Source organism: Halichoeres trimaculatus, unplaced genomic scaffold (genome assembly GCF_033239565.1).
Source record: "Halichoeres trimaculatus isolate MK-OKI-2021-1 unplaced genomic scaffold, fHalTri1.1 fHalTri1_scaffold_18, whole genome shotgun sequence".
Lineage (NCBI taxonomy): Eukaryota > Metazoa > Chordata > Actinopteri > Labriformes > Labridae > Halichoeres > Halichoeres trimaculatus.
This window is the reverse complement of record NW_027437196.1, coordinates 18,417,897-18,437,038: the sequence shown is the minus strand read 5'-3', so window position 1 is coordinate 18,437,038 and position 19,142 is coordinate 18,417,897. Positions and strand designations below refer to the sequence as shown.

Genomic DNA, 19,142 nt, shown 5'->3' with positions numbered 1-19,142 from the left:
TGAAATATCATAAGAGAACACATTAATGATTTAGATTTATTGCAATAGTAAACAATAAATAGAAACGCATAAATTAGTAGGCCCCATTAAACAACAAGAACAAGTGATAAAGATATAAAAGTAACTATGATTAATTAAGAAGTTCAAGTCAAATCCAATTCATGTTTTATGTGGAAATGTCCTTTCTATATTGTTCTCATTTGTGTATGACACGCCATTTATTATTATCATCATTATTATTTCATTATTGTTATTTATATCATTTTATTTTACAAAAATATCTAAATGTTCCTCGATACACTCCATGTTTCACTATAAATTCAAAAATTCCGGGTTTTTTCAAGATTTACGTGCTCATTGGTTACGTATGACGTCACAACGCTCCTCACGTCCCCTGCTCCCAGCTCCTGACGCTTCCGCATGACGTCGTGACGCCTTTTTTCCAAACAATGCTCAGGAAAAAGCCACGTTGACGATCCAGATTGAAGTGTACTCCACAATTTGAAGCAGAAAAGAGCTGGGATTTGTGTGTCAGACGCTTTGGTTTCTTTTCGCTGCAGACTACAGATCAGTGCAGACATGTCGTCACCACCGAAGGAGAAAGTGGAAACTAAAGGAGGACATGCCCCTGCAGGTAAAGCTCATTATGCTGCTGTGTTGTTTTCAAAGCGTCTTATAAAGCTGGGCCCTTTGTTTCTGCACTGTCTCAGTCCAGAAATCACATGATGCTGAGTGATTCTTATGTAATCCCCCATAATGCAGATACCAGCTAGTGGCTGTGTGTTAAAGAGGAATGTAATCTGGTCTGCCATAGTTTATTTCTCATTTTCGCCTATTTCCTTACTTCCTGCTTTGCGTCAGATCAAAGAAAACCTAGATCTGGTGACATGTAAGCAAATGCTAATTACTGCAGTTTAATGTTACGATTTAGGTTGCAGCGTTGCGGTTATTGCTAGTTATCTGGGTGGATGACGTGGAGGTCATGGGCTAGTTGAGTGGATGTAGGCTGTAAAAAAGGAACGATAAGGTGTACGTGGACATGAGAAGTGTGGCATGGCATTGGGCTTTTGCAGCTGCACTGATAGCACAGAAAGATAACGATTGCCCCTTACACCCAACCTGTGATTAGTGGGAGGCACACAGCTCATTCGAAGAGCAGCCTGTCTGACTTGAACAAACATGTATGTGTGTCAATGTCATGTTGGAGCACAAGAAACCTCACATCTGAGGTCAAAGGTCAGGGTCAACAACAAAACAGCTGTGCTTCTCTTGCTTTTACAGTTGAGTCGAAAAGCATACAATGAAGAAAGGAATTCATCCTAAATCTATTTTAATGTTGATATCTTTTTTCAGTTCAACTACAGACATGTAAACTGTCCTGTTATAGTAAATTATTCTTAAATTAATTATTGTAGGTTACCATTGTTGCTTAACTACCCATACATGTTCCTGTGATATTCAGTAGCCATGTGTGTCTGTTCTCTGTCTTGGTGTTTTGTAGTAAAAGCAGGGGGAATGAGGATAGTTCAAAAGCACCAGCCGGCTGCTGTTCCTGAACCACCACCACCAAAAGATGAGGATGAAGAGGAATATGTTAGCACCAGGTATACCACCCACACAGTCATGGTCACTGAGTAGGCCTACAGGCGCACGACTGAGGGCCAGAAGGGGAGGTCCGTAAACGTCATCCAAAATCAGAACAAAGACACATTACATGATCATTTTTTGAAAAAAAAAAAACATGGCTCAAGACTGTACAACTATAAAGATCAAATATCAGAGCGTAACAGTGGCAAACGTGCACTTGTAAAGAGAGAGAAAGAATTTGTTGCCTTTCACAAATTTGAGTGTAACAATAACTATGTAGTAACTATGTGCTGTATACTGTCGGCAAACTTGAGGATTACCATGAAATTTACAGCAAAATCTTAAATGTATATCTGGTCCAAGAAAGCAAAATAAGCATGCTTGTCAGAAATAATATAGGATTCAACAATATACAAACACTGATTATGTTTAGAGCCTTATAAATGTATTTCTGAACACATGTAGAAGTATAACTTAAATTTGAATTCCACCTGTAGCTGACTGATTAGCTTTGCTGTTGTGTGATTTGAAGAGCTGCTGTGCATTTTAACATACTTGATACTTTGCTTGTTGTGAATATTGGTATACTATGCAGTTTCTGGGGACGCATCATTACCCAATCCACACTAACAAAATAAATCAGTACATACAGGTGCAAGATGAAACTACATAAATGTTGTCTACAATTACACTCTGCATTTATATGTAAGTGGATAATTATGCCTACACACAGGCACACTACTTGCAATTTGTCGGATAAGCAATGTAGCAGCTTACACTTATATTTAAGGATGTATTGTAAGGTGTGTTTTGCAGCAGGCATGTTGTGTACCACTACTACCAGCTAATTAGATAAACATAATTACTGCATTAACCTGAACAGTTTATTCAGCAGCCGTTATTGTTGGAGTCTTGTTCACTTGTTTAACATCATGTTGGCTCTATTTTCAGGTAACAATGATTGTTAGGTTCCACACCAGCATGTTTGCAGTAACTTCTTGTTTGCACTGAGGTCACTCTGTTCTGTAATGAGGACTGTGCTTATTCCAGTCTAATTGTGTGTGCATGTGTCTGCTTCTACACCCACATATGTCTAGTCAATATTCATGAGGGCCCGTCAGCTATGTGCGTATCAGTACAGGTGGCATATTCCCACCACATATCAGTACTCGTGTGTGTGTGTTTGTGTGTGTGTGTGTGTGTGTGTGTGTGTGTGTGTGTGTGTGTGTGTGTGTGTGTGTGTGTGTGTGTGTGTGTGTGTGTGTGTGTGTGTGTGTGTGTGTGTGTGTGTGTGTGTTAATGAGAGGTGAAAAATGAGAGCTGACAAGCAGTGCAAAGCAGCGAGCAAGGTTCAAGAGCATCACCAGCCATCAAGGAAATTTAGTATGCTTGTATTTATACATGCAGCCTCAAACACACACTGAATTATATACTGCATGTTCTTGAATGGCCGTGCTTGTTGCTGGGTCTTCCCTGTGATCCAGAGCAAGAATAGCATCAAGCTCATCAGTGCTGATAAGTTTTATTTTTTTTTTAGCTTCTCTTTATGCCAACGTGAGGGGTAATAATAGCATTGAGGTGAGAAGTTAGCGCATGTGGATAGCAGAGATATTAAAGAAACTTCCTAGTATGAAATAATGCTCAAGGAAGAAATAATACTCTTTTTTTTTCTTCAAAAAGTGTCAAGAGTTTCACTTCCTGGACAAGGACAGGATGTGACCAGCCTGTTGTAAATGAACTTCCTTTTTTGTGTTACTTCATATGATATATTCAGTCAAACTAGGTACATTTGAGGAATTAAGTGATGCTACCACTCGAGAATATTTCATTGAATAATGTAATGATTTTTTTCAATAAGTTACTTTGTCCACCAAGTGTAGAAAAGAAAGGTGGGAAAAAGCACAGTAACAGGTTTACAGACCTAAATTGAGGTCATCAAACTAGAAATAAGAGCTGCTTTTCCCAAGATTGTTAAAAGGAAAACTCTAGTTTTCTACGGCTGACAAGAAGATATTTTTTATTTATCTATTTTAATTTTTTTTAACCTAAAACAAAAAGAGAAAAATCTCCCTCACAGTGCACCAACAAAAAAAAAATAAAAAGGAAATGTCTTGTATAATTTTTGACCAAAAAGTAACTCTCAGACAGCTGTATGCACGGCTACACTCCCACCTTCCCTGATTTCAGACCTGCCCTCAAACCTGGCTCAAGCACTTTTGTCTGACAGTAAGTGAAGAGTGGGAAGAGTGAAGAGTGTTCAGTCCTGCATCATGTTAAGATTCGGGGAAAGACAGAACATGAAATTAAGTCAGCAGAAGGCAAAGAAAGGTTCACGAGGTTGTATCCAGTTTCTCTGTTAGAAAGAAAGGTCTAATCCATGTGTGCTTTATATTAACCTGAAAAAAGCCAAGTGCAATAAACTTTTCCTCACATTAGTTAAAATAACATTGTATTTTATGGTATACTTCTGAGAATCTGTATGATATTAAAACTAAAAATTACAATAGAACTTTTGTGCCTTTTAGAGAGGTGCAACATATGAAACTGTTAAACTTTCTATTGTTTGTTTAAAAAAAGGTTTCAAGAGCATTTTCTTGTGAAAACCATATAAAAATGATCTGAGCTCTATCAGCAGATTTCTTAGTTCAGATGGCAGAATATTGCATTTAAAACCCAGCAGTATAATTTTTAGGGTTTTTTAGGTAGTGAAGTGGTGATTAAGTTTAATGGAGCCCAAAGTCTCAGGCAGCACCTTTTACTTTAAAGGCACTTTGGCTTTGCTCAGGAGGTGAGCTGACTGCCTTCACTTAACCAGTGTCCTGACTTCATGTTAATTATTTGGTTCATACTGGGACTTGAACTAGAAACCCTACCTCGAGCTCCCAAGTAAGATCCCCACAGACTACCTCAATAACTGCAACACATATTGACACATTTTCTCCTTTGAAGCCACTGTTTCATAGAGGTGGGAGAAAAAAATCAAAAATAGATATATCAGGGTTTTTTGTTTGACAATATCAAAATCAGGGTTCTTTGTCAAAAAACTGTTTGTTTTTTTTAATTCAAATTCTTCATTTCAGTCTTTGTTTATCATCTGGATTTGAAACAAGTTACCACTTTTCTCCAGCAGAGGGTGAAATGTTTCTCTCTGACTCACGTGATGTGCATTTTATGGGGAAATATAGCTCCTGATACAGTCTGTAGACATTATCATCAATAACTTTTTTGCTTGGTCTTTTGTTAAAAAAGTTAACTAAAAATTGCAAAAATCGTAAATATCGAAGAATCAGAATTTAAATTGAATGGGCACCCCAAAAATTATAACAGAATCGATCGTAGGAATAGCATATCATCCCAGCTCTACCGTATCATTACCACCTTCAAGTTCCACCCTCAAATTCAGTGTAGGATGTTTGTTTGAAATATCTTTGGCTGTTTTCTTGTGCCAGTGAGGCCATAAAAGTTTGAGAAGTTGCTTCAATCACACTTCCCTTTTTGAGATTTCAGTTATAGCAGAAAAATCCTCAAATGAGGAAACATGTTCACCAAATTGAATATTTTTATGGATGAGGTAAACTGTTCTAAATTAGTGTTAATGAAATACTTGTGGTCTTGATGTTTTAAATCCTGGGATTTTTCAGTGTTTCCCTTTAGAAAAAGGAATTACCTGACTTCCCATTTAGAGCCTTAGTAACTGCACTCCATCTATAAAATAGTCTGTGAAAGTCTCTCTCACTCACACACTCTGTCTGTCCCTCTCTGTGTCACGCTGACGGACGTCTAGCAGGTGGCCACTGGGTAAATTTCACATTAGTAGCAGCCAGTGAAGCGATGTAGTCAGGGGAACACCTGCCGTACCCAATCTAGCCGAGATGGACAGATGGGGCAAAGAGAGAGATAGGTGGCCTGGATTATGGGGCAGAGGAGGAGAGGAGGCGATGATTATGGTATAGAGAGCCGAAGACGCCTTGCTGATATGAAGATAGAAAAAATGAGGTTTGACTCGGGGAGAGAAGGAGGAGACGGGCAGGTTGGGATGAGATAGAGGCAAAACAGGGAGGCATAAGCCAGAGCAAGCTGGTGACCCAGCAGAGGCTTCCTGCCCACTTACTGTCAGCAGAATGTTTTTTGAAAGCAGGAATAAATCTCCTGTTTCTTCTTCTGTGTAAAAATGTGATGTCAGTGGTGAGAGCCAGAAAAGAGAGGAAGCAGTGCAGCAAAACAGAGACAGGAATTAGTTTCTTTGCCTCTCATTAATGCAAAACATGATTTCTGTACTGCGAACACATATTTCAGCAAGAAAACTTCATGATTACAGGCTTCATGTCAGCTGTACTGTCACGTCTCCTCCATGTTTTCTGTGTGAGGTGGATACGTTTCACAGCCCCGGAAAAAGAGCGAGCAGCCCTGTGTGTGTGTGTGTGTGTGTGTGTGTGTGTGTGTTTGCTCCACTTCATCCCTTTGCTGCACACGCATAGAGTATGTAGGAACTGTTGTGAAATGTGCAGTAAGCTGACAGCTTGTGGTGAAAAGTTGAGAAGAGAGGAAGAGAGGGGGAGGAGAAGGAGGGAGAGCGGCAACAGGCATCAGTTCCTATAGCAACCATCACCTCGCCTACGGCAACAAACTTCCTGCTCTGCCGAAGCAAGGAAAGATGGGTGGGGTGTTTTAGTGGTGGTGAGGTGTGGTTGTAAAGCTAACGCAGAGAGGAAAATATTAAAGAAGCATTTTGCTAACTTCTACATGTGGGTTATTAGACAAAATTAGTCCTCAATTTCTTTTCCTCCCCAAACCTTCTCTTTTCCTCTAACTCTGCTCCTCCTGGCACAAAGCAGCTCCTCCCCAGGATTCCTCATAGCTCTCTTCTGCCCCCTGCAGGCTCTTTAACCTACTTCACTGTTCTTCTAGACTTCTCTGTCTCTCTGACCTTCTCTTGGTATCTCCTTCCATCTTCCCATACAGATAAATAGATGAAAGGTGTCAGTTGCATAATCTTGTGACAAAAGCCTTCGTGTTGAATCAAGATGAAGATATTACAGTCTACAGAACTGTGTGATTAAGAAGTCTAACGCAGAATGGCTTCTGACTGCAAACCAAGCGTAGCTAAAACCTGTCATTCAGTTGACAAAAATGACAGATATTTTTACCAGCATGTCAGATGAAAAGCCTTCCTCTTTTCTTTCAGTCTGACTAAAAAGAGGAGTTTTTTCCTTTTTGGAGGAGTCAGATCATAGTTAGCTATCTCTCTGATAAGCTATCAGCCCTCCCTTCTACCTGTGTGTGTGTGCTAACTGCCTCTGTGCTCTTTACATCCAGTCCCAACAACAAAGTTTGATGCTAATATGCCTCAAATGCATCACTGACTTTTCTCTTGATGCTTTTATTCTTCTTCCCCCTCATCTTAATCTCAGTCTTTCTGTGAGTCCTGTCCATTTTTCAGGATTTTTTTCTTGAAATGACACAAAAAAGACCATGTGAAAAGCCATTGTGAGGTGAATAGCAACCCACGCAGTGTCAGTATGAAAGTAAATATCCAGCTGTGCATCTTTTATTCACCTCGGCCCAACCGTTCACACTTCACCTTGTACCGTTAGCTATAATTGAACATGTGTAGTGCACGTCTCCTTTACATGATGCTAAAAGAGGTATACAAATTGAACACATTGTTCAGGAGAAATTTCACCTGTGTAGCAAGACAGTTTCTGTCATTTAAAAAAACAAAAAGACTTGAAAAGGTTGTTTTTGCTTAACATAATGAAGCTGGATGCTAATGAGCTAATTTACAGCTAGCTTGTTAAACAAAGAGAGGAAAAAATGTTTGTTTATGAATCTACCACAAACATTTTAAGTTAAGCTGTGAGTTATACAAGAAATAGGTACTTTTCAATATGGCAGTGCACTGAGCCAGATGTGTTTAGGGTTCAAGCTTAGCCAACAGATGCTAGCACATTAGCATACATGATGAAACCCTTGTTAGCATTTCTCACAGGTGAGTTTTCTTTCATTCAGCACTTGCCATATGAACAGTTATTCTCCATTTATACCTCAGATAACCTCATTTTTCTGACTCTGCTCTGAAGCCAATGTGAGCAGAAAGTTAGCAAGACCCCCTGACAGCTAGCAGAGCACGGATCTGATTAAGAAATACTTGCTGAGCTGCTAATGTGCAATATTGCAGTTAATTGACTTGCTAATGGAGAGCCTCTCAACCTCAAATTTTGACATGTGACTAGCAAGAAATAATCAGAGCAATTCAACATATCCAGGCATTAACTTAAAAGCAAGGTGTAAATATTCTCATTAGGATAAGTGGCAGGGGGCTATTTTGTGCCAAGATGTTGATTGCAGAGATGGAAGTTAGCCAGATGTGTTGAGATTTCAAAAGTGTTTACTGATTAAAAAGTTGTGCATGGATGATAAAATATTTGGAGGAAACTAACAGATGTTTCAAATGTTATGCCTTATGACTGCTGAGTTTGTTTTCCATGTGATAAATTTCACCTCTCAATTTGTTAGTGATGTTTGTGAGTTGTGCACAAGTTGTCCACACTTGCTGTTGTAGCTTAAGTCTTTGAGTGGAGTTTTGAAGGTGGCCACCACGACTGTACGCTTTTGCCGGGGGGTGACGATGCCGTAAAATTAGACGGCACTCGTTTGTCATGTCAAGGTCGATACTTCCCTCAGGTTCCGCATTCCTCCTCCTCGTCTTTTTCTCTGCCTCCATCCCTTCTCCTTTTTCTATGTCTGAGTGAGTGCTGGCCCCCCTCCCTCCTCCTCGCTCCATCTATAACGGTCTATTATTCCATATAGGTATTTTGCTCCCCCGTCCTCCTTGCTCTCTTGCCTCCCTTAACCACACTCCCCCCTCCTGACCTGCCTTTCCCCCCTGATTCCCTTCTTTCTCACACTTTCTTCATCTCTTCGTTTCTCTTCCTTTCCAAATCCTTTTCTTTATCGTCGTGCTCCTCCTTAGCTCTCTTTTCCTCTCCAAGCTTCATCTTTTTCCCTCCCTGCCACTCTCTCCTCTCATGCTTTCCATCCAGAAGCTGTGAGCCCCAGTGTTTGGCCAGGATGAATGGGAGCTATTTAAGCTGCTGGCAGGTCCATCCGGTTTGTGTGCGTGTGTGTGTGTGTGTGTGTGTGTATGAGAGAGAGGACTGTGGGTGTTGTGTGTTTCAGCAACTTGGGATGTTCAAATTTTGGCTCGGTTTCACTTTCAGAGGTTTTGAAGTAACCAGATAAATAAACGTTTGTAAATGTTGCCACACTAAATGGAGCAAGCTGCACCCTCAACTTGCACACAACATGATTTATTTTATACACAAATCCCCCACATTGGACTCATGCACTGCTAACTAAGTTGTGTATTATTGTAAAAATAATTCTGCTTTCTGTATGCTCTCTCTTTTTCTGTTTTATAGTCCACCAAAGGCCCCTGTGGTTGTGTCTGGAGTGATAACAAAGGTAAGACACACAAGCAAAAACTCAGACACACACAAGCACAGACCACCAGTAGTGTTAAAATAAGCATTATATGGTGATTTATATCTGGGACATGAGCTCTACAGGGAGCGGTAGAAGCTTAGTGCTGAGATAGAGCAAAAGGGAAGAGGGAAAAAAGGCATAGCAGGGGAAAGAGAAGAAAAGAGGAGAGAATACCCAAGGAGTGCCAAACAGAAAAAATATCTGTGATGTGTGGAATGATAAATAGTGAGCGGATGGTTATGTAAAGGAAAAGCATCAGACTGTTGTCTCATCCTGAAGAGAATCTAACGTGTATAACCACCTCTCTATAACTCAAATGGTTTGACAATAATTTATCTCTATAAGAATAGTCCTATCTGTAACCTTCAGCTGCAACATTAACTTACCACCTCCTTGTGGGATAGATCAACTATGATGTAAAACGAGTGATATACCTTTAAAAACTGATGCTTTTATCACAAGTGTGGAAATTATGTCATTTTTATCACTGCTTATGCCAGTGCCAATAATTTAAGGGCAAGTTGATGTTGAAATCATGTAGGGTTTTGGCTTTTTTTTTTCATTATTACAGGCACATAACAGTGCAGTACACTCTGCATCTTTGTTTTACACTGTAAAAAAAACTGTTTTAATTAAAAAATGGATGAAATTGTAAGCATAAGATAAGTGAAGATACTCTTTTAGTCACACCCACAACGGGGGAATTTACATTTACAGCTGCAAACAATAAAGTGTATAGTTTAAACATTACAATAAGAATACATCAAATAGAATAATATGATAAGTGTAATCTAGAAAAATGTAACCATAAGAAATATATTAAGAATGCATACATTTAGAAAATGTGCAGACTGATATTGAGTGTGTCCAGAATCACTCTCTATCTATTGTATAGTGCACTTTATAGGGGTTATGCGATGTTAGGGTGCTGTCTAAATTTTTGTGTGAGCATGGTCACACCCTATAGAGCTGGGCAGTATACAATGGCTTACTTCATAATAGCATAGATTTTAAAACAGCAGTATACCATCAAGTCTTCCCCTTCAATGTGCTTTAATGCAGGGTATTTAGCTCCTGCTGCTCTCAGCAGCTCTTGCAGGGTCCCCTATGAATTGCGTGCCCTCCTTACATCTCGTGTCATTAAAAAAGATGTTTTAGATCATCATTGTCCTGTCAGCTACCACCTCCTCAGGGTCCAGAAGGCAGCCCAGGACAGAACTGGCCCTTTCTCTAGACTCTGCTGTTGCTCTCCTTTGACATGTCTGCCCGCAGAAGGTAAAATCCTTCCATGGGTGCCCATGGTGTTCAGTGCTAGCTCCGTTTGCCTTGTCTATGTGAATAGCATGATGCTACTCTGCTGGTATTCCCTCTAGTGTTTGGTCAGCACCATAAAACCACTTGTCTCTTCCTAGCCCGCTCCTCTCCTAGCACGCACCTCTCTATTGTCTCTTCTTTCTCCTCAGCTTGTGGGGAACATCTGGCCTAGCTCTGGTTAGCATTGACATGCTACAGACTGCGATTAGCTGATATCATGTGTAGATAATGTGACCATGGTTACAAGTTGGATCCCAGAAACACACAGCAAATAAAACAGTAAAAATGCTACTGCAAACTTAAGCCATAAAAGGTATTTTAAGGCCAAATGCAAAGATAAATAAAAAGATAAGAAAATGTTGAAAATTAGGAAGGAAGAGAGAGCTGCTGGCGCTTAGCAACGAAACACAGGTAGCAGTACTTTTTCCTGAAATGTTCTGTTACATAGAGCTGTGTTTGTTTGTTCAGGGTTTGACAGCCTTGACCTGCCTCTTTGAAAAGTGGGTCAAAGCCTGTGACTAGCCATATTTGTTAAATTCTTTCTGACTCTGTATGCCATTGATTTACTGTGAGAGCATACAGATGTGATTGTGTGTATGTGTTTGTGTGGAAAAAGTGTCCTTGAGTCTGTGGATGGCTCCGTTCCCTGCCTGTCAGAGCAGGTAGATTGTTTGTGGAAGATTGCAGTGATATCAGCAAGGTGGCAGACATCCCATTTATCCCCCGATCCTCCTCTAGCCTTTCCATTCGCCCCCTATCTGCTGCCATCACACCCAGAGGCTAGCACTGCACAAAGCTTTAGAAAAGCCTTTTAGAAGCTGAGTGAAACACTTCACTTTATGTGTGTGTGTGTGTCTGTGGACTTTTTGACCTGCTGGGATTTTTTTTAAGTGTTAAAAAAAAGGACATTTCCTGGCATGATTCATCCAGCCTGTCTTTTTGACACGATGGCATTCTCAGGGGATTGTCTCTTGGAAATTTTTGACCCAGGTTACTAAAGGTGACCATCTAAAGTAAGCCAGCTGAAGAAAAACTTAGATGTAAAGGATCAAGTTTGGTTTTTTTTTCTTGCATTTGTTAATGAATTGAATGTTATAAAGACATTTAACACACATTTAGCATGCACATTTGTCCTCAGGACCCATTTATTCTCTTATTGAAAATAAATCTGTTTTTGAATCATTTTTACATTTCTCACATCTATAAAAACTAAGGATAAAAAAAAGTTAAGCAAAGTGGTTCCTCCCCTTTCTTGTTTGATTTTTTCAGTCCCACTTCTCCTCTGTGTTCTCTGGTTCTTCTTTTTAGCTTGCTTGTATTTTTGGTGTGCTGATCCAAACAGCTGATCAGTGCCTGCAGGCGGAGGGATAAGTATGTGTTGCACTCTGAAAAAGTGTCAAGACAAATTGGCGTCCTAAGGGAAAAGTATAGTGCTGAAGGCGTCTGAATAAAATGTTCACTCACACTGATGGTAATGTTTGGGTCTAACTTTCCTAAATTTAGCTAAACTATGTGGCAAAATTGATCCAGTCTGCAGCAGTTAATAGGTTAGCTGCTGAGTTGACAGTTTCACATTGAAGAGCTGAGCTGACAGGGTAATATACTTTCTATTGACAAGCACCTCATACACCCCCACTTCAGAGAAATAGCCACAAATCCCTTTGAACGAGAATAAGAGCCCATGATAAGGGATGAGAGAGTTTAAGAATAAATTTGCAAGAACAGAAAAACATATTTTCATCTATACAATGATTAAATTCAGACAGATTCTTACAAAGCATGACAGGAGAGGGATGACCTTACAGGCTCTTTTCCTCAGTAATACAATACAAAGTTAAAATTGAACCCCATCAGGATAAAAGCTACTTGTCTCACCTTGAAGAGGTAAAATTATCTTTGATGTTAATGCTTCAAATATTTAAGTCTTCATTACTTTGACTTAAAAGTAGAGCCTGCAGGAATTTTTGTTGCTTGTTGCTAAACACAACATTTGAACTGGGCTCCTCCTCCTTGAATAAATAGCAGCAGCAGCGCACACCCACAGCCTAAGATGAAAACTACATGAACACACTCGCTAGCCCAGCATCCATGTGTAGCACCACGTTTCTACGTGGGAGAAACTTGAGAGCTTTGCACCTGACTTGGCATGTTAGCACGAGCTAATCACAGGTATTTGACACATACCTGGTTAGCAGAAAGCTAACTAGTGTCGCTCGACATCCCATGCTGCTTTCCAAGTGCCAAAAGGTGAATAAAAGTCAAGATAAACTTCACCCTCATTTAGGAAAAAGCTTTATTTGCTTACTGTTTCATTTCGCTTTGGTTGTGTTTTTCTTTCTCCCTGCTATGCCCACTATCGTAGTTGCTCAGGAAAGCTTCTTCCACTCACAATTATCAACACGTAAAGTCCAAGGGGCAACATCCAGATAGTAAAAATGAAGCCTATTTAGGCTAAAAGTTGCTGTTCATTGAGAATCTGCTTGAGGCTGGCTGCAGAAAGACCAAAGTCACGTACACACCCAGCCATCAAAACAGACTTTTACAGCATTAAAAAGCAAATTTATAGCCTGGTTTAATAAACAGCTTGGGTCTAAAACACTGATTTCACTATCGGCACACACTGAATGGTGAGTGAATTTTTTTCTATCTCTGCAGTTAAAAATTATTAGAATCGTCTGATTTTCCAATCAGAGGCACAGCTTAGGTCACATGACCGGCAGGCGCCCTGCAGTTGCTCGAAGAAAAACTCATCCGTCTGTTTCAGGAACAGACGGGTGATGTCCCTGAGGCTAGGTCCATGTTTTATACAGTCTATGGTAAAGTCACTTGTGCACTGGGCGTGCTGTGATTGGCTGAGGAAACCATGCTCACTGTCCACTCAGAAACATGCCGAAACAACCTGAATATCAACATACAGGCAGAGGAGGGGTTGAGGCAGACATGGACACTGACACACATGTTTAGAGGCCCATTGGAGATGATTGAGCAGGATTATTCCTGTAAAAGTTGACATTCAGTCTTTTAGGAAAAATCTGCAGACCCCACCTTTAAACAACTATAAGAGTCTTTAAAAGCTTTATTTGAGGCATTTTCTTTTTTTGATTAATCATTTTTGAAAGTTTTAAAACAAAAATAAGTCTTGTGGTGAAAAGAGAGAAAGTCACATCGCTCCAAATGGGAAAACTGGCAGCTGGAAACGTGTCCTTCCAGTCACAGTGACTTCTTTTCACAGTGTAGTGCAGGAATACAGTTAATTTGTTGCCTTCTGCCTCTTACCTCTGCTTCAGGAGGACAGAGATAGAGGAGACAGAAGCTCTGAGCTCAACAAGAGAGAAAGAAGGCCAATTGGAGGTCAAATCCATCCACATCCTATGCTGTTAGCTGGGGAATTGGTCTTAAATGAAAGAAACACACACTAACACACACACACACACACTTACACACACATTTACGCACTTTAAATGTTTTTGTGCCACCTACACACATGCAAGACAATTGAGTGTGTGTACAGTACAAATTCAGCACACATACATGGAGGATTAGGGTCAGAGCAAGGATTCAGGAGAGGGTTCAGATTCTGTGTGTGTGTGTGTGTATGTGTGTGTTTCGAACTGTATTTATTTATTCTTATAAACATATCATCACAAGTATTCTGAGGTGAAATAATGTGCAGGAACCACTCATCTTGTTATTTTATATATGAAGAAGTGCAAACCTCTGCATGGGGATAAATGAGAGGGAATCAGCATAGCACCTCTCTTAGTGTAATGCTTAAATCCAGTATTACCGGTTCAAGAAATGAAAACCTTCCACATTTATCCACTTAAGCATGCAGACATTAACGTAATGTGTGTTAAATGTCTGATTTCCATAAATGTGCTTCTAGCAGTGGGTTTCCAAGCTTTAGCAAGGCTTGCCACCCTCTCTGTCTTTTCGTTTTCAAAACCCTGCCAGTGAAAAGCAGGAAAGTCACTAGCCAGAACTTTAACAGGGACATCTAGGAAGACAGAAAGAAGCGGTGGCTCGTAAAGGTGAAAGAAATAAAGCAGCATAAAGGCAAAGACTGAAGAATTGGAGTCATGGACAAGGTTGTTCATGGACATTCTTCTTGAAATGAGATTGAGCTCCCAGAGCAGAAAAAATGGAACAGATGAGTGCTCTTTACTTTAATATTCATTCACTTTTGGGATTTACACACTGTTATTTTGATTATGGTGGTGAAGGGATTTAAAATGGGCCATGAAGTAAAAGTAATGTCCATATAAACAGAACAACACTACGGTTCTTTTAATACGACTGAGCACATTCCTGTGTTGTTTACTATCCTGTCTTTGCACTGACTTTTGATTTTATATTCTTTCACTTAAAGTGGGGGCATACCTGTTATTATTTCTGTAACCTCTACTGTGATTATTTAATGTTGTACACTATAAGCAGCTGTCTTTAAGAGTAGTTTTAGTTTGTGATGCCTAATAGTCAGTCATCTTTGATTGTTTGGGTATGAAATCACTTTTCTGGGACTACATGTGACTTACGCTTATTCCCCAGTTTTTGGTTTATTAAATTCAGTTCACTGAATTTTGTGTTTTTTGTTTTAGGGTGATAAGGACTTCACCCCTGCAGCTGCCCAGGTGGCCCACCAGAAGCCCCAGCCTTGTGTCCCGAAGCTGCCCCCTGTATCACACTTGAACCACCAAATCCACCAGCCCCGCAAGTGAGCTGGGCAGCAGGCTCCAGGGGCTCCGCTAACTCCACCAGCCAGCCTTCCAAAAAGAACACAGAGGATGAAGATTTTTCCCCTCCAGACTCAGATCTCAGCCTTAAAATCAGAGCCTTTTAATTCGCTTGTTGCATTACGTATATGAAGAATTTATCTTAAGCATTACTCAAAGCCTGTAAAGCCTTTGTAGAGGACACACTGCTTACACCAATGCTGAATTATGCTGCTTTTTCAGTTCTGCACTCTGACTCCTCTCCTTATGAGGGCTTGTTTTGACAGTGTTTAGTCTTAAATTGGTGTGTGTGTGTGTGATTCCTCTAAAATGGATAACATTATAGGATTAAACACAAGTAAAGAAACTGATCTCAGATCTGAGTCCGTGAGGGGAACGCTCTTTCATCCACTTGCTGATCAACACCACATCAGAGCAACCAGCCAATCACAGTAACCTGAAATCAGTCAGGCCAACTGACCAACCAATCACCTGACAGTGAGGAGCCCGAGCTCCAGCCTTCTACCTAATGATCTTCACAGACCAAAATAATTAATCAAGAAATCAAAAGGTGGACACCAATAACACAAAAAAAACAGAAGGAACAGAGATCAGCTTCAAAACAAAACTTGGTTTGATGTGTGTCACTGAGGCTGTTGCCTAAGTGCACCGCCACAACATGGACCAGAGAGACCCAAAGCCTCTAATTGTATTACAGCTTTAAACAATTAGGACCTGAATAGGAAGTCAGCCAATCTTTACAGTTCTAAGTATCCATAGATGAGTGATTAGACTTTTGCAGCGTCAAAGATGCCATAATTGAGAGAACCAATGATATGTTTGTTGTAACCCATGCTTGCTAGCTATGATTTAAGCAATATCTTATAACGCTTCTTGAAATTGACAAAGCATCCTCACCTTTTGCTCCAGTTTCTGGATAGATCCTCCTACTTACTGTAGTTTAACAGGAAAAAGTTTTATTGCTCTGCTCTTCTTCGCATTTTCGCCTGCTTTATCGGTGCTGTAATCACGTTGCTCCTTCAGAGGCAATGTGGCTCAACTATAATCCAAACCTATCCTACTATACAGTGAAAGTCTTCAAGCCGTGCCTCATCGCTTTGAATTCAAGCTATTTTTTTGCCTCATTTCACTCAGGTGGACTTACTTTTTCCATCTGCTTCACTCTTAAGTCAGCTGTACAGAAGTCAAAGCCAAAAATGCAATGAAACCTGTTTGCTGTGAAGCAGCTGCAGGATGCTATGTGTTTGTGTTAACAATAGCTTGAACAGCAGAGCGGAGTAATGAGCTTTACAGCAAAGCATCGCAGAGAGGCAGTTCAGAAAATAGTAAAGCTTTCAACTGTCAGATGAAGGTAATCGCTGTGCAAAAATGGTGATTTCAACATTCCACAGAAAACTCTTTGAACCATCATGTCAGAAGGTTGAGACTGTAAAAAGCAAATGCAATCCATTTATTCGTGCTTGTAGGTTAGCAGTGTCAGTTACAAACTGCAAAAGCCCAAAATATTCACTTAAAACTTCCTTAGAAATGATACATATCAACACACACAAACTCACACACCACCTTTCTCCTTAATCACCCATCCCCTTACACGCAAGTGTCGTTTTTTGCAACACTAATGTTCAGGTTTTGATGAAAGAATCAAAGAGAAATTTATCTTACCAAGAAGGAATAGTTTCCTGTTAATTTAAGTTTAAAAGAGTTATATTTTTGTTGTTCTTGGCTCGTATGCTTGAGTAAATTGTTCAAATTGTATAAATCTTAAGTCATTGAGTGGACATGGGTATTAGGTGTGGTTGTCATAGTAAATAAAGATATAAACTATCTTGATCAATGTTGCAGCTTGTCTTTATTTGAATGAAAGGAGGGGTGGATGGTGATGAACATCATTACTGGAGGCTTAATGATCACATGACAAAGCTTAATCCAGTTCAGCTCTATAGAAAGTGAATGAAACTCCCTTAATGTTCGAAAAGTTCACAGTAGCATCGCTTGATGGACTGTGACCGTCACCTGAGCTGGACTATTTGAGCATCCCATGGTGAATTAGCACCCTGCGCTGAGGGATTAGGGCTCAGGTGTTGTTTTGAAATGAAACAGAAGCATCTCCAAGAGCTGTCTGCTGTTTTTTCTTCTTCCCCCAGTAGCTCCCACACAAACAGACACACACACACTCAAACACAGTGTGCACCAGGTGTTAGTGCATGTAATCCATCTTTACACAAGCATCTGCAACCAGGTGTTCTGTCAGTTTATGTTAGCCCAATAAAGCAGCCAGTGCAAGCTCACTCGGCGCGAGCCTCTGTCAGCAGGCTGGAACACCCCATTAAAGCAGACACAAACTCCTCCACTCTGCATGGTTGTGTATAGTTCTCCCAGCCACTGCCAGGCCTTATTAGACTGTCTGGAAGAACAGGATGAGAGGGTGCTAAAAATGTACCATAGTGGCCTGCCTAGAGAATATCCATATTCTTATTCCAGTAATTGTGTCAAGGGTAACATTTTCTTATTTAGCTGCTGAAGACTGTCAGAATCTGACACAAACTCTTAAAGACCGGTTCCCTGTAAATAGCACAAGGGCTAAGCCATGCTGCCTGTCGTGATGCTGCAAAAATGTTCTTACAGACCTCTTAAAAACTGTGCTTCTACATTCTGCAAAGTGTAGAAATAAAAGTATGTGGTGTTTTTTTAATCATGCTTATACAAGACTTATTTATCTCAGTATATTTGACAAAGAGATACATGAAAATGGCTGTCTAGCTATAGATAATTTGCAACCCCTGTGTCAGTGTCTGCAGAGAGACAGCTTTGTTTGACAGGCTTGGTGGGTAGTTCTGCTGCCATATCTATCAGCGAGGCATCACTCATTGTTGATATTTGAGTGTAAATATTTTAAAAGGCACGTTGCGATAGCACAACTTTTCAAACTGTGTATTTCAGTGTGACTGTGGAACATGCTTTTGTAGTTTTTCTTCAGTCATAAAAACAGTCAAGGTAACAGCTTTATTGCACTCTACCCTCAGCACTAAGTCCTTCTCATTGGAGGCAATTTATTACATTAGCTCAGAATATACCCCACCAGCTGTTGGCCATGTGGTCCCCAGGAACATTAAACCTGGCTGCAGCCAGTTGAAACTGGTCATCTCTGAGACACAAAAAAACACCTGAAAATCTTCCACTGATGCTGCAGTTTGCTCAGTCAACAGGAAGCGGTGGGATGGGAAGGTATTTGACTGATGTACAGAACAACAAGACCTCTTTGATGTCCTCATAGCCTGGTTGATAAGGCCTCAGGGTTAATATGACAAAGTTAGTCTGACATTTTGGCTTAAGAGTCATCAAAACCAAGCGGCTTGAACTTTCAACTACCTTTATAAAAATTCCCATCACACCATACCATGGGGTGAACGCCTGAAGCAGCACATTGACAGGATTAGAAGTAAATCTAAAGGGTTTTTACTTCTGTCACTGTTGAAAATGTCTATGGGGAAGTACAAAGCAGCACTTTTTTCTCAGTTTGGTGTTATCAAACTCTAGAGGGAGAAGATTTTTTTGTGTTACATCGCTGCTCTCTGCCAAGTTTTCTTTACTTTTTTTTTTATCAGCGAGGGCACCGCCACTAAAAGTTCATTTCCAGTTCACACAATGTAGATCAATCTGATGATGATTTAATTGTGAGACTTTTCATTTATTCATGCTTTTTAGCTTTTCAGAAAAGGAATCCATTAAGAAAGACCTACTTTATCTTTGATTGCATCATAGTATCATTTCAAAGAATACTTGAAAAGAAGAATAAATTAAACCATTCGTGTTCTGAACACTGAGATGGACTGTTTTCAGATCTTGCAATCAATGCATTTTTTGAAAATGGACAATTCGGACACTGTGTAAGTATCTAATGATAAAAAAGAACCATGAGAACTGGTTTATGATTAAAAGAGAATTTTTATTAATATATCAGTGCTGCACCTTGTGGTTTGCTACACGCATATGTTCTTCTGTTTTTCTGCAAATATTGCTTTT

General features: G+C 40.0%; 1 protein-coding gene across 1 annotated transcript; it reads left to right on the top strand.

The window, feature by feature from the left end:
• The first annotated feature begins 415 nt into the window (after nt 1-415).
• dap (death-associated protein) lies at nt 416-16,949 on the top strand. The gene is made up of 4 exons (XM_074693856.1): nt 416-634; nt 1,502-1,604; nt 9,009-9,051; nt 14,985-16,949. Exons 1-4 carry the CDS (start codon nt 580-582, stop codon nt 15,102-15,104), a joined length of 321 nt encoding a protein of 106 aa, XP_074549957.1. The 5' UTR covers nt 416-579; the 3' UTR covers nt 15,105-16,949.
• The last annotated feature ends 2,193 nt before the right edge of the window (nt 16,950-19,142 follow it).